We start from the raw sequence: 25,303 nt of genomic DNA on the forward strand, positions 1-25,303 counted from the left end.
GTTTCCCCTGAACTTGTATGGCAGAATACAGTGTTACACCACTGCCACTCTTTATCTCTTGACTCAGCAGGTGTAAATGCTTCTTGTTTTACAACCTGCTCCTAATTGACTGGCAGTATTAACATAGTCAGCATTTGACTGATACTAAACAGTACTACTGATGTTTATTTAGCTATTTATTGTATTTTTATTTATTCTTTATTTAAATGGTCAGCAACTGACTGATACTGAACATACAGTACTGATTTTTATTTAGCTATGATTTTAATTTATTCTTTATTTAAATGGTCAGCAATTGACTGATACTGAACATACAGTACTGATGTTTATTAAGCTATTTATTGTATTTATATTTATTCTTTATTTTGTCAGTGTTCATTTCTAGAATTTGTTGACAAAGTATAATAATGTCAAATATTCTTTTATAAAAATATTTGTTTAAGAAAGCAGCCTTCTGAGTTCTTTGCATAGTCATATCGGTGCAAAATCGGTGAAACATCCACATAGAAAAGGTCTGTTTTCATTCCAGCTCAAAAATGAGCTATATTGGTAATCTGTGAATTTCCCCCCCTCTAAAATCGGTCTAAAAAAATCCCATATCGGTCGGGCTCTATTTAAAATAACTGACATTTTTGTTGTTGAAGGGGTACCCAGTTAATGCACTGCACACCACTGAGAGATAGATATATATATATATATATATATATATATATATATATATATATAGTGATGATGTGCAATATAAATTGGGGGGGGGGGGGGGGGCAGACTTTCTTGTAATCAAGTAGGTGGGGCTTCAAGGAAAAAGGTTGGGAACCACTGGTATAATGGATATTGGATAATGCCATACACACCGCTAGAGCGCGTTGTTTGCTTTCACAATGCTGAATGAAGCGCTGAAATGCAACCTATATTTTTAAACGTAGCCTTTAAAGGTTTAGTAATTGTGCAAGACCACACTGCGATTTTAAACTTAACTCATTCAATCATGCCGCATTAATGGATACCATACCAATGTCTCAGAAGTCAAAGTCTGCTGGTTTCAAAGTGTTTTGGATGGTTTCCCTCATCATGTATAGGTAAGTGCTGCTTTCACAACTGTCCTGTCTGTAACAATGGTTTGTCCACAATAATGTGAGAACAAGAAAGAATAAAAATTAAATATTACATGTTCTTAGAAGTGCCAACCCTTCTACATATTGTGGTAATCATTGTTTCTGGATTGTGTATTTGAGTTCACAGAGTTTTTACAAAATGTGTTAATAATGAATTATAAATAAACCATTGTTTTTTTTCATATCAGCATTTTCATGTTTAAAAGCACTTTGCTGATGGTTTTAATTTGGTCAATAATTCGGTGATACAAATCGGCGGCCGATACATTGGTGCAACCCTAATTATTATATATATCATGTATTACATTTATAATTATTTACATTATATTAAATCATCTTTATTTGGGGGCCTTTCTCAGCAAATATTGATATGTATTAATAGCCCTGTCATGTAATTAATTTAACTGAAATTTTTTATTTTATTATTGACAGTCCTGATTATATGATTTGAGAGTATCTTGTGTCCAGGTTTGTTTTCAGAGTAAATAGTCTGCAAACCGTTAAATTACGCCCTCATCCTCCTTACCCGAGATCTGGCAGGATTCCCACAGAGGAGCAGAAATTTACATGAATAAACACAATAGCACACTAACCGGCTGATGAGCTCCAGCCCGTTTTTTGGACAGCTGTGGAGAGCCGTAGTCCCGAGAAACCTGCTTCCTGACCTCAGTCACTACTGTCCTGTGAGAAACAAAAAAAGAAAGAAAATGAGAAAATTATATTTACTTCAGGGCTTTACAATAAGGATTTTTTCTGCATACCCAGTTAGACCACTAGTTCAGATTTTTCTTGTCCAGCCAGTATTTCAACTATAATTATCAATAATAATTATTAAAAAGTAATAAAATATATCAAAATATTTTGCATAAAATATACACACATATCTATGTGTGTTAGACAGAAATACTGTACATCTCTTATTGTATTGCCCTGTACTTGATTCTTATTATCAAATCAGGTGCTCATAAGCAAACTATAAACTATCACAAAGGCGCTCAAGTTTACAACACATCAGCCACACAGTCAGTGAGACGGGTTTGTATCAGAGTGAAACAGTGGCCAAAGCAAGCAGCTACTTAAATGGGGACGAAGAGATGCTGAGCCGCTGGCAGAAAGCAGGCAGTACTTCACAGCTCGCACTAAAAGAAAATGAGAGGCATTAGTGCTCAACAAAGCCCAATAACCCAGTAACCTCTCATCCACTCAGAGACAGGCTGCAGCTGCTCCCTAACAAACTCTAACTGCCTTGCTTTCACATAAAACATGCCTGCTCACACACACACACAGCTGCAAATGCTCCAGTTTCCTTCAAAGCACACACTTCCCATCATTAGTGGTGTTTGCTTTGCTAAGACAAGCATCACTATTGCTATTGCTCATCCTTGTGGTTAAGGATTTGAACAAACCCCTCCATTAAACTTCAATGTGTAACTCGTCCCGTACTGATTGTGCAACAGAAATGAATGATACCTAAAATTGTGGGGCATGTTGAGGACAGGTAGAAAAGCATTACATTTGTTTTACATTTATAGTCATTGACATTGTTTTAAAAAAAATGTCCTGGCAGACAATAATGCAGAAAAAAAAACATTTTTGAAGGAGGGACCCAAGCCAAATCTAGGGACTACAATATCATATGTATGTGGGAATATTGTAGCAGCAGGCAGAGCTCCAAAAAGGGGCAGAAGCTCCAAACCGCTAGCAAAGATATACAGCGCCCCTAACCTAACCTTTTCCCTAACCGTGTGTGGAAGTGTCACCCCCTTTTGGAGCTGGCCCATACCTCTTCTAGTGTAACCCTGCCCCCTTCTGGAGTTACCCTGCCCTATTTTGGAGATTCAACCCCCATTTGGAGATCTCTGGACTGCAGCCGGACTTTGAAGCACTGTGATACGTGTGCCATCTGATGAGGTTTGACCAAAATCCCGTGGAAATATGAATCGCTCCAATTTGTCATTGTTGGTTACACGCAGTTTAATGCCACGCAGTGACACTGAGGAGCCCTTTGTCACACCTGCTTCCTCTTTTGCTAAGGAGATGATAGAACGAAGAAACACAGAATCTTAAAAGTCTTTCCTTCATGTGAAATAAGTGATCGGAGAGCCTTTAAGTAATGTGAAATTGAAGAATTTTAGATAGAAATATTTTACTATTGCATGTTTTTAATATACTGTATATATAATATCTTTTCAGTTTGGCTAGGTTCCAACAACAACAGTGTAAACGCAAAATGGACCAAGACTAAAGTTACCAAAAAGAGAGACAGATATTGGAAGTATTTTGAAATATTTTGATATTTAAAATAAACATTTTAATGTCATAAGTTTTTAAAGAATTAAAAAGGAAATCATGTAAAAGTTAAATATGAAAATTACTTCTTAAGGTTTATGAAACCTTACATCTATGACAAAAGTATGACAATTTGTATGACAGTTAATCGTCACGATTGCGAAAGCCCTAAAACAGACAGTTAAGTGGCATGATCGTGAAAGCCCTAAAACAGACAATGAATCATCACAATCGTGAAAGCCCTACAACAGACAATTAATCGTCATAATTGCAATTATTTGTTTGACAATTAATCGTCAGCCAAATTTCATAATCGTGACAGCCCTACATAGCATTGCGCTAAAACTTCTCAGAATAACTTTTACACCTGGTATTAGGGCTGTCATGATCATGAAATTTGGCTGCTGATTAATTGTCAAACAAACAATTGCGATTATGAAGATTAATTGTCTGTTTTAGGGCTGTGATGCAGGGACACAGATGAGAAGTACGAACTGAAGCTCAGGTATTCCACTAAAATAACAGTGAATTCTGCTTGAAATGCTGCATTTGTCCTTAGATTAAATTTCAACTCCATCTGGCAAAAACAGTGCGGCATTTATTCGAGACTTTTTCTGAGTTTATTATCATGCAGTAACAATGACAGTGAATGATATATGCAATGAAACTGAGACCCTCCCCTCGAAAATCCGAACACAAGTGGTCACAGGACATGCATTTAAGTGACCTGGTGTAAACAGTAATGTGTCTCGTCTGACCACATGTGATCAGATCACCCGAGAGGCATCTTAATACCATGTGTAAATGGGGTCATAGCACTGCATTTCAACATCCTGGCAAGCACCCACAAAATCCATCCTATCATTAAACTTTTAATACATTGTCTTTAGACTACAGCATCAGGCCCATCACTTAACCAAGCCTGATGTGGTCCAAACAAATGAATCTGGCCCCCTCCCAGATGTCGTGCCACTCCACTGTGTAACCATTTCCTGAGATTGTAACACTGGCTGTGGCAAAAACTCATAAAACAAACTCTAAGCCTGACAGGCTAGCAGGGTCAAGCTGGAATGATACTGTGCTGTTTATTTTACAGTGAGATGTTCACAAATGCAAGCTAATATGTTACATTTAGGTGGTGCATGCTCGTAAAATAATACTGCAAGACAGAAAACATGGGTATAATAATGCCGCTTGTACCGTGGCTTCCCATTTCCTGCTTCAAAAGGAAAGAGGAAAACTTGTCTGCTCCAGAAGCAATAGACGGAATGGAGCACACCACCCTTTCTTACATCCTGCAATGAAACAATGAGTCTGCTCTCACAGAGGTTAATACAGGGAAGACCATGAAAAAGATGCTACTAGCTACATGAAACATAAGCCAGTGCACCAATGTTTCATGCCTGTAGTGCACGAAATGGGAACAAAAAAACAGTCATCTGGAAAATTTGACATTGCTATTGCAATGCAAGGCTGAGATTGTGCACCAACCAACACAAACAAAAAAGTAACAAAGTACCATAAAATTGGCATGGTTTTTGGACATGGTTTTACCATGGTAAAACATGTTCTTTGGACATTTTATTTGGACATGGGACATTTTGGATAGGTCTTTCTATAGGAATTATGTAGTGACTTAAAAGGCTAATCAAATCAAAACTTTTATTTCAGACTCGACAGTCTCTCAACCAACTTCTTGATTTGATTTTGTACTACTACTTTAGACTTGTACTTCTTAATTTATATTTGTCTTCAAAACTATTTTCAAGCATTAAAGCATACACGTTTGGATCAAAAGGTCTTTAAGATCTTGAGAAACATACCTTCAGTATGGATTGACTGTGTGAAGTACCCTGTTGTAAATACAATGATTTAAGAACATAGTGATCAATCATTCAATAATACGGTAGGCCTATATATCAAAGTACGCTGGTATTACCATTTCTGTGGCATGGTACAGTCACAGTACCTTTTGTAAAGAAACAATGCACACTGAAGACACATCCCACAAGCTTGTTTATCTTCACTGACATTCCAAGATTTAATTCACCTTTTTTCATTGGAATGCTGGGGTGATTTGAATCTCCTTGTCATATATCAGGGTCGCTCTATCCAGGTCTATAATGAACAAAACTGGCCATGGCCCACGACTCTAAACAAATTAATAAGAAAAATCCTCAGCAAAAACTGAGATGATCCCTGTCTAAGAAAAACATTAAATGGATAGTTCACCCAAAAATGAAAATTCTCTCATCATTTACTCACCCTCATGCCATCCCAGATGAGTATGACTTTCTTTCTTCAATATTCAAAATATTTGAGCTCTGTAGGTCCATACAATGCAAGTGAATGGTGACCAAAAATTTGAAGCTCCAAAAAGCACATAAAGGCAGCATAAAAGTAACCCATTCATAAATCAATGTCTTCAAAAGCTATATGGCAGGTGTGGGTGAGAAACAGATCAATATATAAGTTGTATTTATAAATCTCCACTTTCACTTTCATCTTTTTTTTGCATTATTCGTGCATATCGCCACCTACTGGTCGAGGCTGGTTAAAGGTGGAGATTTATAACTAAAAAGGACTTTAATATTGATCTGCTTCTCATATCTATCATATCACTTCTGAAGACATGGATTAAACCACTGAAGTCGTAAGGATGACTTTTGTGCTGTATTTATGTGCTTTTTGGAGCTCCAAAGTTCTGGTCACAATTCACTTGCACTGAATGGACCTACAGAGCTGAAATATTCTTCTAAAAATCTTCTTGTTTGTTCAGCAGAAGAAAGAAAGTCAGACACATCTGGGATAGCATGAGGGTGAGTAAATGATGAGAGAATTTTCATTTATGGGTGAACTATCTCTTTACTTCTTAATGAGCAGATACAAATACATAATATATAGGGGAACGAATCTTTGCCGGTTTTCCAGCTTGGACATACAGTAATAGCTACTGACCAATCAATGAACTTCAAGTTGCCTCGCTACATTCGTGATCTGTAATACCAAAACTCAGAATACCGTTCGTTTACAGTGTTGCAAACTTCTTTATTAAAAATGGGATCGCCCTAGGCACATTCCCGACACGTAAAGTGATATATATTTGAATAGTTAAAGTGTAGCTGCTTTCAAAACGACATTCTTAGTTCCGATATCACTGTCAGTGATAACATTACAGTTCATGGCGCTGAATGAATCCAGAAATATCCCCTACATGAATCCCTAATCATTTAACATATAACAGGAATGGACCATATCATCATTGCAAAGTGCATAATATACCAAGAGAGTAAAACAGAGACAGTTTAGATGTTGCGAAGTGCGGTGCTTTGAACTAAACAAAAGGTTAATCTCTGTGTAACTCGTGGTGGCGGATCTCGCCCACACGGCTGAATCCCGATGCGCGGGACAACTACTTTACAACACCCTCACTGTTGAACTAACTGTACAGTTAACCTACCTGTTAATCTTGTGCACAAACGCCCTCCGTTCGCTGGTTAAACTTGCCATCCCACCTAAACATGTAGAGCTGCTTACAGTTTCCCTGTACTTTGGTAATATTGTGGATGTGGAGTGGAGTGGAGTCATACAAGCTTCCTTGTATCATTTGTGCGCACAATGGCGCCTTCTATCGGTTTGGAGCAGAATGGCGCTGACTGACTCACTGAACCGGTTTCCAATGACGCACTTGCCGAGAAGGATATAGTATAGAAGGACCTGGCGGCAGCCCGCAGAATGAGGCGGGGCTGCATATGGGGCGGAGTTACACGTGTCGCTCCGCCACAACCTACTCTCATTGACTCGTTCATCTTTCCTAGACATACATGATAGGATATGTTGTCATCGTTTCCGGTGTTATCATTGTTTGAGAGAAATTTAATAGTTGAGCCAAACAGTTTGAATATAGTGCTTACTTGTATGTCATATTTAATTCTAAATTCCTTGGATTTTAGACTGTGTTAAAAGTGAGGACCAAATCGGGATTTAAAGGCTGAGACTGACGTGAAAATGTTCTTAAAGAAATGTCAACTGAGAAGCATGTATGAAGCATGTGGGTTTTTTTTTGTTGTGCTCATGCACCGTCAGTACAGTATTAACAGTAGATTATATATGCCTCATGCAATATGCCTTATTTTCTGCTGTAACAGACTATTCATTACCTGCCGTTGGTTTCTGTGTGCATGTCAGTTAGAAAGTAATTTTTAGACCGACGAGATAACGGAGCACACATTTTTGGAGCAAGGAGGAGAGATAATCATTTTCAAAGAAATGAATATGTAAGGAATAATTGACTATGGCTCATTGAATTGTTTAAAAATAATGCACACCCGAGGTGGTGACGTGCAGTGGAATGAACGTTACACCTCGGGTGTGCATTATTTTTAAACAATTCAATGAGCCATAGTCAATTATTCTGCTTATACCAGGGTTAACCACACCTTAAGACATTGTTCAGGGTTTTATCTCAAGACATTTTCTGGTTTTCGTCCCTAAAACGGTCTTATGAGAGGAACTACTTTCTTCCATCACGGATTCAGCGTCTTGCTTTAATACAGTCCAAGCCTTCGTTGCTAGTTCGAAAACATCACTTTAGAACTAGCAACGGAGGATAGTGAAACTTGCACTGCTTTACTCGAGGACATACTGGGTAATGAGGTAATGCTTTTGTGCATGTGTGTGTGTGAGAGAGTTTGTGTGTGAGTTTGTGATTGAGGGATCGAAAGAGAGAAACTCAGAAAATGAGAGAGATCGCTTCTGGGATTACCTTTTTTGGTGCAGCTCTCATCAGAAGTAACATCACTTAAAAATCGCCAAGATGTAAGTTTCAGCACTTCTCAGCAGCAGTGAGTGTTGCCATATTTCCATTGTAAACCTTAACAACGTTTTTCAACCTTACTGAGATGCAGGAATGCACTGACATGACGGCTCTGTTTTCCACTCACGAGTAAAAGTGTGTGCGTAAAGCGTATATGTGTGTGTCCATGAGTGTGGGAGTGTGTGTGAGGGGGGCACGAGGGTGTTTCCACAGATAGCTCAGATAATATAGAAACTGTTGTATTGATCAAGTGTATCTAGCTTTGATACAGCTCAAGCCTTCGTTGCTAGTTCGAAAACATCACTTTAGAACTAGCAACGGAGGATGCGCCGCTTTTCGGCATTGGAGTAACAAGGTAGTGTGCGTGCGCGCGCATGTGTGTGTCTGAAAGCGAAACAGAGGGGAAGTGGTAGCGCAGTGCTTTCCACTATAGCTATGTGAAGCTGATTAGGGTGAAATACATTGAAACATTAAAAGTTATTTCTGATAAACTGAAAATATTAGTGGAATCCTTCGTTGAAGCTAGTGAGGTGCAGAATGATGCCCAGCAGGGTAGGGCGATCTAGCTCCCGACACATGGGCAAAGACGAGGTATCCTTTGTAGAAACACAGCTGACATGCAGCGAACTTGAAGGCAACCACACACCCAACAAGCAGGCAACCAACAGACACACAAGACAGGATCAACTAGGCAGAGAGAGTGAGGTTAGTTACTTCACATCAAACAACAATCTAGTGAGACATTTGGTCAACCCTGAACTACATTTAACATTAAACCAGACAATCCAGCAAAGGACATGACACACGAGGGGAATAATATAGGCATGAACAAACAAGGGGCAGGTGCCGCTCGCAGCTGAATGTTAGCATGATCAGCATTCCCATGGAAACAAACAGGGTTCCCATGGAAATGCTGATTCCACGTGCCAGCGGCATCTGAAACACATGAGGGTGAAAACTCAACATGCTTGGAACAAAACAAACAGAACATGGAGCATGAGTGTCCGGATCCTGACACAGACCAAAACCGAACCAGACAGGAAGTCAGGATCCAGACACCATGCCCCAGACACAAAACACAAGAGGGAACGATGATGCCATCGTTTTTTAATGTGCATTATGATTGTGTTTCTTGGATTATCAGTCAAACAAATATTTTTTATATTATTTGGATGAATCCGTTATTCGTTTTGAAGTCATTATTTGTACCTTTCTGAATAAGGTATTCGGCTTCAGGCACATCCCTATTCTATACATATGCTTCAAAATTACAGTTCAGTTCTTAAGGAGTAAAACACTTTTTTGAGGAAAACATTACTGAGTACACCTTTAAAATGGCAGGTGGAGCAAAAAGATGATTTTGGATTTTACAAATAGCCTAAAACAAAGGCCTTTAATGAAATGACAACAACGGCAATATAGTAAAATACACCATGTTCAATAAATAGTAAACATGTAAAATAAGGAATAGTTCACCCAAAAATGAAAAATTGATCTCATTATTTACTCACCCTCATGATATCCCAGGTGTGTATGACTTTCTTCACCAGAACTCATTTGAAGAAAATTAAAAAAATATCTCAGCTCAGTAGGTCCTTAAAATGCAAGTTAATGGTAATTTTACATTTGATGCTTGAAAAATCACAGACAGTCAGCATAAACGTCATCCATACAACACCAGATGTTAAATTAATGTCTTCTAAAGCGATAGGATCCCTTTTGGTTAGAAAAAGATACATATTTAAGAACTTTTTTTTAACTCTATGGTGCATTTGTGTGCTTATCCTGGATGTCTCAATTGAGTGGAGAACATGAGATTACGTCTGTATCATGGCAACGGAATATGTCACATGAGAGACCGCTTGGACTCCACTCACATTTGATCATAGTTAAAAAGTAGTTAAATATTGATCTTTTTCACACCAAAAGTGATCACGTCATTTTAGAAGACATTAATTTAACCTCTGGAGTCATATCAATGACGTTTATGCTGACTGTCTGTGATTTTTGGAGCTTCAAACTTGCATTCACTTGCATTTTAAGGACCTACTGAGCTAAGATATTTTTCTATTTTTCTTAAATGGTGACCAGAACTTTGAAGCTCCAAAAAGCACATAAAGGCAGCATAAAATTAATCCATAAGACTCCAGTGTTTAAATATATATCTTCTGAAGCGATATAATAGGTGTGGGTGAGATGCAGATACATTTTTAAGTCATTTTTTACTATTAATCTCCACTTAAACTTTCACATTCTTATTCTTTTGTTTTTGGCCATTTCACATTCTTTGTGCATATCGCCACCTTCTGGGCAGTGAGGAGAATTTACAGTAAAAAATAAAAAAGTTGTAAATATTTATCTGTTTCTCACCCACACCTATCATATCGCTTATTAAACCTCTGGAGTTTTATGGATTCCTTTTCTGCTGCCTTTATGTACTTTTGGAGTTTCAAAGTTCTGGTCAACATTCACTTACATTGTGAGGACCAACAGAGTTGAGATTTTCTTATAAAAAATCTTCTTTTGTGTTCAGCAGAAGACAGAAAGTCATACACATCTGGGTTGGCATGAGGTCGAGTAAATGATGAGAGAATTATCATTTATGGTTGAACTATCCCTTTAATATCAAAATAAAAAATTCTTCCACCAAGTAAAATATTTCATTAACTGCCACTGAGCAATGCGCCATGTTGAAGCTCTTCAAGGTTTCTTCAGACTTCCGGTCACAGGTGTGCGTATCGAACACGACACATCCAATCCGTTTTTTGCCTTGGAACTATCCGTTTCATAAAGTGCCATTTTAACAAAAAATCATAAGGACTGTAGGAAACAATCGAAATGTAATATGCTTTGATTTGGGCAGCTGTTACGGAAGCCTCTCCAGGTGCTCAAATGTCGTTGTTAATAAAACTTGACACATGATTCGATGCTCGAGAGAGTCTAAAATTCAAGTCATAACATTTTTCCATGGTAAAAATATTTTTAGATATGCCTAGAGATCAACCCCCTAATAAAATAACATATGCTTTGGAGTGCTGAATCTGATGCACCTAAACATTAAATACAATCAGTGTGCTGTAAATCTATGTTTGTATGAGTTTTGCTGTATGGCCACCAGAGGGAGCTGTACTCCATATGTGCTGGAGTCTTACAGCCTGAAAAGGCGTTGGCCAGAAAATAATGACTCAACCCTCCGCCCTATTGTCTAGATGCAGTATTGTCCAGAACTATAATACCAGATGAGCTGTTATAATTGTATAAATAATAACAATTAAATAGAGAATGTGTGCACACATGTTCTTCGGGGTAACAATGTATTCGAGATATAGTTATCTAGGAACCATATTTACAAGCCAGGATTCTTCAGATTTCAAAGACAGTCCTTCCGCTGTTGGTTGAATAATATAATAGATCACAAACTTACACAATTACATTACAGCTATGCCAATAATCCCATAATCATGATTCAAATAGTAAGATATCTCTATTTCTTTTTCATAAATCAAGTCTCGCACCCAATATCAGATTACCAAGAGACGTTTATAGACCTTTTTTCCCCCAAGGACACACACGATTTATCAGTTTAGAGCAAAGCTATCATTCCTCTCTCCTTCTCCCTGCTGTAACCTCTTCCCATCCCCCATGGTCAGTGAGGTATGACCATACAGTGCTGGCTGCCTCCTCCCTATAGCTCAGCTCAGCACCATGCTCCATTAATTCAGCACCAAGGAGAGCTGCTACTGCAGGTACAACAAGCCAGCACTGACCTAAGGAATGACCGTGGTAGTATGTGTGTGTGTTTTCAGGTTCTCAGAGAGAACAAGGGCATTGTTAGTGTATTTGAGGAGGGGCTGTGTAACGGCCATGTATGTTGTATTTTTTTATGTGCAGTCTATGCCCCTCACAGCTGTGTGTACTCTGGGCCGATACCATACTAATGAAGATAAATGAATCCCTCTCCTCTCTATGGCTCCAGACACTGTGCAGTACTAAACCTGATGCTTAGTATCACTAGGAATAAATATAGACCTTAAAAAAAGATGTTGTGAATCTTTGGGGGTTTTTGCTACTGCTGTCTTACTAGGGATTTTGTGTCATCAACCTGTTTATGACTCTATTTGAGAGTGTGTGTGTGTGTGTGTTATGATGATTTTGAAGGATGAGCTGCCTATACCGATGAGAGTGGACTGGCTCGGTGAAGTAATGGCCCATCATTCGAGCAATTACATTAAGAGAATTACCGCATTGCGACTATCATACAAACCGAGCACATATATCCATGGTGCGCTGCTTGCTTGGAGTACTAAAATACAGAACACTTGGATTTCTGAACTCTATGGCAGTGATCAGATGAAGCATGTGACACCCAGATGAAGAATTAAAAATATTTTTAATATTTTGAGTTTAAAAACTCAGGATCATTAGCTTCACTGTAGGGCAGGCAGCACTTACATCTTGTTCTTTCCTTCTCTTTCCTCCTGCCTCTCCTCGTCGAAGGCTTTCAGTTCCTCGACCAGCACTATTGTTTGACTGCCCCTCCCCCCACATGCAGGAGAGCACCCCCAATCCCTGCTGCATTACCGAAGAACAAAAGAGAGAGTGTCAGACGCCACCCTCTAGATCTCTTTCACACCCCAGCCCCCACCCCTCTTCCAGATGGGGCTGCCTTTTATCAGGGTCTCTCTGAACCCCAAGAGTCCTCCAAAATGGACGTGCCCCTCCCCCTCGCCCCACTCTTCAGCTGTCCGTCATCCACCTGCTCGCTCTGCCACGCGCCCGTGCCTAGTGCACGCCCCCTTCCCTGTCCCACCCTTGCAACTAGCTCCATTCAAATCATTAACCACTTGCTTGCTATGGCCTTGCTCCAGGATATTATGTTAGCAGCTGTAAACCCTCTATGATTTGGACTCAAAGGTCCAATATTGTGTTTTTGGCACACCTGTCAATGTGAGACTATTTACAGGGCATTAATGTTTTGTACTGGCCATGAACTATACTTTGCATTATATATATATATATATACACACATACATATACATACATATATACAGTATAAAGAGAAAAAAATTAAGAGGCAAAGTCATCTCTGGATTGACTATTTATAGGTATGTGTTTAAGTAAAATGAACATTTTTGTTTTATTTTATAAAGTACTTACAACATTTCTCCCAAATTCCAAATAAAGATATGGTCATTTAGAGCATTTATTTGCAGAAAATGACAACTGGTCAAAATAACAAAAAGTGTTTCAAATAATGCAAAGAAAACAAGTTCATTTTCATTTTTAAACAACACAATACTAATGTTTTAACTGAGGAAGAGTTCAGAAATTAATATTTGGTGGAATAACTCTGATTTTCAATCACAGCTTTCATGCGTCTTGGCATGCTCTCTACCAGTCTTTCACATTGCTGTTGGGTGACTTTATGCCACTCCTGGTGCAAAAATTCAAGTAGCTCGACTTTGTTTGATGGCTTATGGCCGTCCATCTTCCTCTTGATCACATTCAGAGGTTTTCAATGGGTTCAGGTCTCGAGATTGGGCTGGCCATGACAGGGTCTTGATATGGTGCTCCTCCATCCACACCTTGATTGACCTGGCTGTGTGGCATGGAGCATTGTCCTGCTGGAAAATCCAATCCTCAGAGTTGGGGAACATTGTCAGAGCAGAAGGAAGCAAGTTTTCTTCCAGGATAACCTTGTATGTGGCTTGATTCATGCGTCCTTAACAAAGACTGCCCCCAGATCATCACCAATCCTCCACCTGGTCGTCTAATGGTTAGACGGAGACCTGGAGAGGCCTTCAAGCCTCTCACACCCAGTCTTACACCCACTGTGAAATTTGGTGGAGGATCGTGACGATCTTCCTAAGTTAAAACATTAGTATTTTGTTGTTTAAAAATGAATATGAACTTGTTTTCTTTGCATTATTCGAGGTCTGAAAACACTGCACCTTTTTTGTTATTTTCACCAGTTGTCATTTTCTCTCTCTCTCTCTCACTCTCTCTCTCTCTCTCTCTCTATATATATATATATTTACTGTATATATAAATGTTTTTGTCCTTATGACAATGGAATTATTTAGCTATTTTCCTTGGATATTTGTGACAAATAGCGTGAGTCATTGATTGTGTCACTTGCAGCATCATGTTCAAGAGAGTCTCTGTCTCTCTGCAAAACTGCACCTGCTACAAAAGCTTGAAGAAACATTGCAATTTTGTTTCTAATGTCTTCGTTTTGGTGGTTTATTGCTAGGAATTTTCCACATATGTGTCACATCATGGCTTTAGGCATCCTAGATAAACTTCTGATTTCATAGATACAATTTTCCACTGTGGAAAAGCTGTAAAATGTCTGTAACCATTTTTATTGCTTTGTTTTGTATCGCATATACCATTTACAACAGTGACTACATAGTTTTTAAATCATATAATGTTCCCATTCTCCAAAATGTAATTCCATTTCATTTACTTGCCAAAGTAAATTTTTACTTGCATTTGTCGCTTCACGAGTTTTCATTTTGGACCCTGTACGTATTTCTCCGGGGTCACAGTAAATCACAGTCATGCTGATATACGGAACAACAGCATGATTGCTTTTAAAACAGTTCTATGAACAAGAAGTTAATATTGAGTCACTTTTAGACACAATATGGTAAGTTGTTTTCTATTTTTACTCCGCTAATGAAAATAGTTCCAAACAAAGCCAACGCAGGACCAACCATTGCATGATGCAGAGGAACGCACACGGTAGGGACTTTAAACAGCAGCTGCAGGCAATACAGCTACAACAACATGAATTAAATTAAAGCAGCTAAATAAAAATGGTGGAACGGAGCAATCATTCATTCAAGCACGAAACAAATATGTCTTTTGAAACAGCAAGAGATGGGTTGCTTTTACTGTCAAATGATCACCTACTTTCAGAAGAAGAGTTTTACTCTTGTCTGATGTCAATAATTCTAAAAACATAATCATAATTATTGATTTTTGGTTTAATTCAAAGTCTATTCTAAACAACCATGGGATATACATTTAACATACGAGTGTTGAGGAGGATAGTTTGGCTATTTACGGTGCTCACTTCACATCATCTCTTGTAAAATATTACATTTACTTCCCTAATCTGTCACGTGGTATCAACAACGGTTTCAGTACAACATCAGGAAGTAGCGGCAGCTCCATAGCTGCCCCTTCCACAGCTGTTGCTTAAAGTACCTCACTACTGACAGCCTGTCTGTAACACCACGAAGACATACAAGCGGAGTGATATTATACTTAATATCAGCACTCTTGGAATACTGCTTGTCCAATCGGATTAGAGGACCGGAACTACAGTAACTGTTTATATGGAGAATAATAGAGGGCAACGGTCTGGTTCTGAAATTAAAAATTCTATTCATTTTTTCAATAGATGAAATTATTTAAAACGATAACTTGTAAACCTTTAAAGACAGACCTTCTGTGAGTTTTGGGGTTGTTCATTGATGGCATATGCTTCTGTTGAAGCCATCAGTCCGTGTTGTTTCAACTTCATTGTTTATAAACCGTGTTTAATAGATTTCCCAGTAAAAAACTACACTACCCATGATCTGAAGGGACAGATCCACCAATCAGAGAACCGCGGCCAACAAAGTGCATCAAAAGAGCTCTGCAGTGCCGTTCTCTTCCATGACGCACTGTGAATGATGCAATCCAGACGGCCTCCCTACACCCTCAAACTACATATATATTTGTACATATCGGTATATTTGGCAGTAAACATAGAATATATTGTTTCAATACTGATAATCAACAACCTAAAATCAGTAGTTTTACATGTTTCCATTGTTTTTTATTCAATTATGTTATTTGCAATGCTTCATGGAATTGTAGTTTGTGCCCTTGTAAAAGACGATCAGCACACAGTCTTATACCTTTGTCTGATTTTTCTTCAAATTAAAGTTTGTAATGTTGTAATTCACATCAGAGCTGGTTGGTTTGGTTCATGGTTCACAACTCTTTTATGGAAGATTTTATGAAAAGCCTATGCAAAAAACGAATGGAAAAAATACTTCCGGAACTCAGATGGCTGAAAAAGTGGGCGGGCACTGTTGGACATATAACGACTATGAATGTAAAAACAGTGTATAATAAAGGACAGGACAAAATGACAACTCCAGTGAGTACATGTAGATGTACTGAGATCAGAGCAGAGAACATTACGAGAAATGTTTGTCATAATCTGTACATTTAATTTTGAAGCGAATTATATCAGAATGAGTCATATAGTCTGCGGTAAGATCAAAATATAGCATCTGAGAGCACTGGGCTTCTTAAAGTCAGCAGTGATGCCGGCTCATGCGCAAGGAGGGGGTAGATGCTCATTTGATTGTGTTTCTCTGAAAGCTTTAACACATCGCATCCTCCGAGTTGTATTTGCTCTTGTCTCCCCCCCACAGCGCTCCTCGAGCCTCAAGGGAATGGTGGAGAGGAGCAGCACTGGCCAGCATCTGTCACGGGGCAGCTGTTGGTCACTTAATGGAATTTGTCCTGCCACTGATGGGCCAGAGGCAGTGGGAGGTTGGGCTAATGACTCCTGAATCTGCTAAAATCTTGCCAATTACTCAGAGATAGAGAAATCTATACTGCCACTTTACCTTCTACTGTTACAGTGTCCTTAAGAGCTGATTAGTGATAAGATTGTGGTACAAATATGTGCATTACAGTCACACATTCCAGCATTTTAGTCATACAACAATGTTAGCAATAATTTAGATAAATTAACTAGGATTCAAATGTCCCTATACCCCTGCCTATTCCAGCATGAATCTCAAATTGGACAAAAGAAGACAATATTCAAATTTTGGATAGTTAGTGGTGTAAATACATTGAAGTTTTGGTTTGTTATTATGCAGTATATTGTCAATTTAGAATGTGCTAGAGTCTAGAATAGTCCTAGAACAGTACCAGCCTGGTCAATGTTTTCAGAGGCAACCTCAGTGCTCGAGAAAGAAGGTCCTCTCTAGCTTTGCTTACCATTACATATATAAATGGATGTAAAAATAGTGTTGACAGTCTTAGTTCATGTTTTTAGACCTTTATTCACAGTAGCACCATTCATAGTTTAATTCCATGAATAATAGCCAGGCTGAAAGGGATAGGCTTACAGTCTCTTTAATGGCATGTACTGTATAAAGCTTATGGATCATACCTAATTTTCCACAACTCATGTTGTCTGGAGTTTTTTGTCTACTGAAATTTCATGGAAATATGTTTATTCCCCCCTCAATGCTTCTTCAGCAGAATGATCCAAAACACTTTAAGCAACAGTAGAACTTATCGAATAGACCATAAGTCTCTCTCACAGCCTCGTTGTCATTCTCATAAAAAATTCCAGATGCTGCTTTTGTGAATAAGGTCCATAGGCCATTCAGACCGAATGTGCTAAAAAAATCAAGATGCAGCACAACAAACAGATCATAACGCAGCTGTCTTGAGACCTTTTTTTTAACAGCTGAAGTTCTTTTTAACTTGACTTGGCATCTAAAAACGTGGCTGTGTGACATGCTGAAAAAAACAGGGAGACGCTGTGCAGCGGTCAAAGACGTCCATCTAGTAAGCATACAGTAGTCTCATGACAACTCTTAATAATTCGTACAATCCTAAGGTGTCGTACAAGTTTGCTCATATGAAAAGGAACAAATTTTATTCCCCTAGAGACCAACAATCAACAAAATGAATTTTAAATCGATACATTACAGGCATCCAGTTTTAGCTAGCCTCCTATCCAACACTTTATTTAGTTTTAGAATTTTGGTAAGGGGTTACACTTTACAGTATGGTTAGGTTTAGATTTGGGTTATGGGCTAACTTCATAAAATCTTATTAACATAGATCATTGGTTGAGTTGGCTCATACACATTTTTATGAGCCAACTCATACAATTTCTTATGTTTTCGCTATCTTGTACTATTTTTACAACTTGTCATGAGACTGATTGGTCTAAAGCATGTTATAGTAAAACAGTTGCAATACAGATAAAAACATTAAAAAATAAGCATTAAACCACAAAGCATCATTTTGATTTGCATTACTCAGGAAACCACCAACCCTCACAGCCCTGCTCACCATCCACGAGAGTTCAAACAGGCAAATCAATGAGAAGAAAGAGAAGTGGGCCCTGTTCCTCCCTCTGCATCTGTCAAGAAACAGGAGAGGGAGGGGTTCACTCGTGGGATGGGAATGGGAACAATATCACTCCATCTGTCACAAACAGCCTCATCTCTGCGAAGATGAAATGTGGCTCCCAAGTAAATCAAACAACGTGTTACTCCAGCGCATTTGTGCATTATTGATGGGTTGGGCCATAAACATGATCAAAGCTGTGCAGCGTTCAATTTACCGAGGCCCTGCACTGACCATCCACTTAAATGACTGCCGCCCAGGGTCACGCAATAGAGCCTCACAAGGCCTCAGATGTATCGTATATATAATTTAAGAGTGACAGTCAGCATGCTCTAAAATCGGACTGTGTGAGCCTTTTTCTTTTCTACCTGATAAAACCTTGGCAGCATGCTTCGGATAAAACCACAGCACCATGTATCACACCCCTATAGCCTGATGGTTTGTCTTATAAGTGGGATATTTACAGTCTCCCCTCCCCCTTCGAGGCCTCATCCTGCGCTCTCAGTGGCAGGTAGAGCCGCAATCTCAGTCATTCATATTTAATTGAAGTAGAGTTTCCGGCCAGACTAATGTGTTATTGATTGCAAGTCTCCCATTACAGTGGGGTGAGAGGAAAGCAGGGAAAGGAAAAGATGAGGGATTGAATACTGAGGGCTGAACAAGGCTAGGCAGGAAGATGAGATGAGAAAGATGGGGCAGTTTGGGACTGAAGATAAATCTGATATGACCGGGGGTCGAATGCGATCTGACATTCGAGAAATATGACCGTATTTTTAATAAATAGAAAAAATTATGTGTAATGTTTGGAGTTTTTCCTCCCTATCTGATGCCTCTGATTCTTAAACAATTATTTTTATGCTCGAAACATTTTTGAGGAACTCAAAAATTCCATTAAGGCAGTGAAGGGTTAGTGCAGCATGTGTTGAATATAAAAGTTTGCAAATGCATTTAATTTAAAGGTACTGTAAGTACACTGACATGTTAGAGTGGGGCTTTGCTTTCCTTGGTGAATGCTGCATCTAGATGTGCTCATTTATGTGTTATGAGAAAGAGCCCGAGTGCTTGTGCAAGTGGAAGAGATGGAAAGCAAGACCGAAAAAAAAGAGGGCATTCTGGTGCTTTGTATATTAAAGGTTTTCTCCCTGGATACCAACGCAGACGAGTCTAGATGAAAGATTAATAACAGCATTTCTATATTTAACAAGATTGGGTGTAAAACATGTTCTCTAGTAGATATGCAGCCTACATCCCACCCACAGCGGCAATATATTAACAATGGATGGAGCATAAATGTAAGTGTTGTATAGGCGTGGACCTGGGAAAAATCTTCCAAGTTTATGCATGTGTTTATTGTGCCTCACACAAAATAACGTGTGCATGCCAACACAAACAGCTATGTATGCGATGCATGGAAAGCTGAAGAGAATCAATAAGTAAAAAGATGACAAGAAATGTCTAAGTCAGATTCATCCTCCCACCAGCCTGTCTGCTCTAATAATAGCCTAGAGAAAACACAGTGGAGGAAAAACAGAGTGAGGGGGAGAAAATGCCAAATAATGCATGCAGGGTCGAATTAGGCCAATATCCATTACCCAAAAATGGCCCAGAACTATGCAGCGAGGCTCTAAGAACTGCTGTACCAACCCAATATAACCCCCACCCCCCTGCTCCCACCAGCCCATGCCACCCTGAGGGGCTGGGAGTGTTACCCTAGGGCTCGGAGCCCACTAAACGGTGGGAGCACAGGCCCAGGGCACCCATCTCTCACTCTAATCCTATCAGACTCAGCAGCTCCCCTCCTCGCTCCTAAAAGCACAGCAAAATCAGAACAGCCTCTGAAATGCACAAACACTCAACAGCACTACAGAAAAACCTCTGTCATGTGTAATGCACTAATGTTAGGAGGTTATGTGTGTAAAATTGAAATGAGATTTTAGATAAATGAATCTGTAAAATGAAGGGTGATTGGACATGTGAGGAATTTGAGTTCTTTATTAATTACGAGTGTTTATTAAAACTGCCTAATATAGTAAGCATTCTTATCACACCTTATCACAAATGTGCTAAAGTGTTGTTTAGAGAAGGCCTACAAGCATGTCCAAATCTCTCTTTTATTTTGTGGGCTACTACTTGTAAAAATTCACATTCAGCCACATCTAATAAAGCTTTGGTTATGCTTTCAATTTGGAAATAATAGGATACAACAGTATCACAATGAATAATACACCAGGTGTGCCTCAAAGCTGATTTGAGATGAATGACTATATTTACAATGGAGTCCAAAACCACTTGTGAAAATGCTTCCTTTTTGTATTTCTTTTCATTTTTTTTACATTACAAATGATATTTCAGCATAACAATTTGAGTGAAATTCTGAATTGAAAAACTGACACAAATTTTACAATTTCTTAGTAATTTTATTGTTACCCTTTTGACAGCATGAACTTGATCTATCATGGACTCCACAAGTTAGTGTTAAACCTGATGATCCACGATTGATTTTTTTTTTTTTTACAAGGTTCTAATAAGAGCATCTTATGTGTTTCAGTGGAAGTATGGAAATGTAGTGCTTTGTCAAAGGATATCAAAATGTGCATATTAATGACCTGCAAATGTGCAGAATCTCAGATATTTCTTCTTTATTTAGTCATATCACTTGTTTTAACATTTTTTGAAATCCTAAAACTTTATTTCTTGGTGTAAATGAAAAAAATTAAAATTTCAGAATTTCAGTCAGCCTCACTGCATATTTAAATCATTTGACAGATGCATTTAGTGCCGCTTACAGTTTGCACATATTGTAGTTGACAACGTTACATGTAAACTCATCATTAAAACAGCATTCTATGTGATCATGAGTCAAGTCCCTCAATGAAAGCCAGTCACAATTGCCAAACAGTGTATTGGCAATGATTATATGAGCAGTCACGCTCAGCATAGCTGGTAATGATATTCCTCTTCATTACAAGTTCTTACATCCTGTGTTACAGCTCTCAGTACATGAGGAGAGGTGCAAATTATGTGAAATGTTGCTCTTAAGTAGAGATATTAATTCATGACACGTCTGTAAAAAAAAAAAAAAGAAATGTAGAATGGGTGCTCCAAATAACTACTGAAATAAATATTTAAATATATTTAACATAAACCCTACAGTGTTCATTACACCGATAATACTGAAAAGTATTAAAAAGTTAAACTGACTTTGTTGTTTTTTACATTCTTAACTTTTATTCTAACTAATTCTTTTTTATTAACTAACAAAAATTAATAAAAGTAATATTTTATATATATATATATATATATATATAGTGTTCATTTATTGTTCATAATACCTAATGCATGTACTAATGTTAAATGGAACCTTATTGGAAAGTGTTACCTTTTATTTCAATATAAACTGTAATTCGCACATAAAAAGTTGTATTCATTTCATTAAAATTAAACTATGTAAAAAGTATTGCTAATTTAAAAAAAATAAAAAATCCATAAAGTGGATACTGAAAAATAAACAATGGTAGGTCAAAAGAAGAAAGATGAGGTGGTTTGGGTCTGACGATAGATCACATACACGTGGGGGTAGAAAGCAATTTGACATTTATTGTAAGTATGCCTGTGCATGTAAAATTAAGATGTTTTGAGGTATACATGTACATTTTATTTATTATTTGCAATAAGCATATTTTTGGGTAATTATGAGTAACATTAAAATTTACACATTTAATTCAATTTAAACTATTTAAAAATACTGCCAACCGAATACTTAAATACAAATCCAGAAAAAAATAATCTTCTTGCGCAGAAATTTGAGACCATAATAAGCATGATAACATTACCTCTAGCAATGGAACATATCTGTTTCACACAATCATTTCTCCTGTGCTAGTGCTAAATAGATTCAGTGCGACCCCCCCCCCCCCTCAAATTCACAAATGTAAAACAGGCAGGTTATTAAAAAAAAAAGTGCATTGTTCAGTTTTCTCAACCAGCCAATTATACACAACAACCATGTTTTGATGGCCATAAAAAGTGACTAAAATCAATGATCACTGAAAGAGCAAATAAGAGCCTTAGAATCTCTTATGCTGTAATGCCATAGTGGACAAAAGCAACAGTCTCTTAATCACCTCTTCTGGAGGGGCTCCTGAACATTAAAAATCATCAGTAAAATTACCAAAAGAGCTTCAAGCAACTGCCATGCTTGATCCTCTGAATCAGTGTGGTGAATAGGTCCTTTACATGCCCTCTTACCCACGGGCTGGATTCAGCTGCCCCGCTGCCAGTGAAGAAGACCCTTAATGAGCCTCTGCAATTAAGCTGGTTTATTCACGTTAAGTGTAAACGGGTTGCATTTAGAACCGTAGGCAGCTAACGGACCTGGGCACTTTGTGCCACAAGTGCCGCCTTTATTCACCAAACAAAGCAGAAAACAACACCCGCACCTAATGGCTAAATCTTTCCCTCTCACTCGGTCGCCCTTGTCCCCTCCTCCATCTCTGTGACTGATCCTTACGTGCACTCACAGTACAGTCTGAGCAAAGTCATGGCTTGACAGCGCAGAGTGGGCGGGGTTAAGACAGATTGACAGCAGAGCCCATCTCTATCCTCTTATTAACGCTTAACGAGTGCCTTACTCATGCAATATTCATCGCCACTAATATCATCCAAGCTCTGAGCTGTGCTGGCTACTTATGTAAGGCAATTATGTAAAATATCAGACAGAGCCCGCACTCACAGTCTGACTGGGTTAGAGATGCAGGACAAGGACTGAGAGGAAGAAGAATTGAAAGTGAAAGAGAGCATGAGAGAGGAGCATGTCGGGCATGGTAAGCTGCAGTCTTTCTGTGAATCTCCATCCATGCCAAAGCTCACAATGAGTCAAGATTACTGGAGAATGCTTGGCCTGTTAACTTGTAACCCTGGAATGTACAGCCATCTCTATACTCTAGATTGTCTGAGGGTTAAAGTTTGAACATATCTACCCACTTGCTCATCTAAAATGATTTCCTTAGCCCTCATCAGCCAAAATATACATCATTATGTACATTACTCACTGCAGCCGCACTGTGAAAATGCTATTTTTCTTATCTACATTACAACGCGTTTGCATACCAATGACAGTACCACCCACACAGTAACTCTCTGACTCCTGATGCCTGATACCTGTACTGTGACTGTCTGCAATCTGCATAATCAGACAAGAAATTCAGTTGAAGACACAGTGTTAGTGAGATTTCTACTAAGTCATCCAAGGCCGATGTACATGTAGGTGACGTGCGATCTCCACCACACACGTAAACACACAAACAAAGATATTCTCTACTGAAACAACAGCCCCCTCACACCTCAGCATACATTTCCATATGCCTACATGCTCTGCAACACTCCAACTTCATCCACACAGACGCTCAACATGTATGAAACAGCCAACAAAGTCCGCTCTGCTCCACATGCATGCAATCGCAAAGAGAGATATACATGCAAGAATTGAGCGCACCACCACACGCACTCCCTCAGGTCAAGGCCCTGTGGGGGTCTGTGCAGAAATAGGTCATTTGTCACACATCAAGTCCTGGGGCAGGAGATGCATTATAGATGAGACCAAACAGCCTGTCTCAGTGAGCTCTACCCACTCCCTGAGATTGGAGGGGGATGGGGAGGGGAGCTTGAGATAACAACCACTGCAATCAGTGTGTCGATGTTTAATATCAGTACCAGCATGGAAAAATAAGGAGGCACAGCTGGAGTCTGTGGAACTTGCTTATAGCCACATTTCAGGAGTTGCTTGCATTGTTGCACGCATTGTGTGTGATTATGTAACAGGAATATTCATGTGTGACATCTATGTGATATTGACACCCAAAATTGTATCTAAATATATACACAAAGTGTACTGTAAATATCTTCCTCATTTTAGGTATGGCTAGAAATGATGTATGTGTATAATTATGTAATCTATGAATTTTACAACTTTGTTGCCAAGACAATGTAATGCTGTAACCCCTAAAATTACCATTTTAAACAACTTTAAACACTGTAAACCCTAAAGCCCTAAAATGACCATAAAAAATGAAGATTTAAACAACTTTACGGCTCAAATAATACACAAGTTTTAACAGAAAAAATTTATGTTAATGCTTTTGATAAAATCATAATCGTCACATTTCTGCCTTTAAACCCTCCAAAAATTGGCCCCATTCACTTCCATTTTAAGTGTCTCATTGTAACCTTTCTTTTTTTGCAAATGTTTTTTCAGAAAAGGAGGGACGAGTCAAAATCAAATTTTGTGGTAATCAACATAATGTCACAAATGCTGTCGATTGAGCTTAACTTGTTTTGAACCAGGAACATTCCTTTAACTAAATACACAGTTTTGTTGTCGGACACATAAACCGGCCAGGTATTAAAACAGCGAGCCATGTTATGTCCAGAAATGACCTTCACACATTTATGCCTTTATATACTACACAGCCATTCTACCTTCTCAGTACTGAACAAATGCTGGCCTTATTCACACCATTTACTCTCTTTACAACTCGCTTCCTTGTTGGACAAAACTCCGCTTTAGAAAGGCAATGCACCAGACTAGATGACAGATTAAGAGGAGGACGCAAAAGAGCTAGAGGAGGACAAATAATGCGAAATAAAGAAAATATTCAGCCTCGAATAAGAGAGAGAGGGCAAAGAGAAGGAGAAAGCATGGCTCCTGTTTTTTTCTGCACCCATCTGCTCTGAGTGCAGGTGGAGCTCTATTCACTCAGCTCTGCATGTGTGTTGGGGGGGCAGGAAGAAAGGGAGGGCAAAAGCAAGACTGGAGAGATGGTGGTGGGGTGGAGGGACGGGGGGCTCTCGTGATCTCTCCTGAAGGGGATAATGGGTGAGGAGCGCATTGCAATGGCTGCCATGAAGTACCCTCCCTGCA

At 38.7% G+C, this 25,303-nt stretch overlaps 1 protein-coding gene across 4 annotated transcripts in view; it reads right to left on the reverse strand.

Moving 5' to 3' along the window:
* LOC127449944 (dedicator of cytokinesis protein 6-like) overlaps window positions 1-7,038 on the reverse strand; it is an 81,447-nt gene extending 74,409 nt beyond the window's left edge. For 2 of the 4 annotated variants that reach the window (XM_051713585.1, XM_051713584.1), the window contains exons 1-2: window positions 6,865-7,038; window positions 1,709-1,796 (exon numbers count right to left, since the gene is read on the reverse strand). In XM_051713585.1, coding sequence (XP_051569545.1) covers window positions 1,709-1,796; window positions 6,865-6,992 — 216 coding nt within the window. In that variant the 5' untranslated portion in view covers window positions 6,993-7,038. The remainder of the gene's footprint in view (window positions 1-1,708; window positions 1,797-6,864) is intronic. The other 2 variants (XM_051713587.1, XM_051713586.1) reach the window with 1 other exon arrangement.
* Between the last annotated feature and the right edge of the window lie 18,265 nt (window positions 7,039-25,303).

This window comes from Myxocyprinus asiaticus, chromosome 13, assembly GCF_019703515.2.
Source record: "Myxocyprinus asiaticus isolate MX2 ecotype Aquarium Trade chromosome 13, UBuf_Myxa_2, whole genome shotgun sequence".
In the NCBI taxonomy this organism is placed as follows: Eukaryota; Metazoa; Chordata; class Actinopteri; order Cypriniformes; family Catostomidae; genus Myxocyprinus; species Myxocyprinus asiaticus.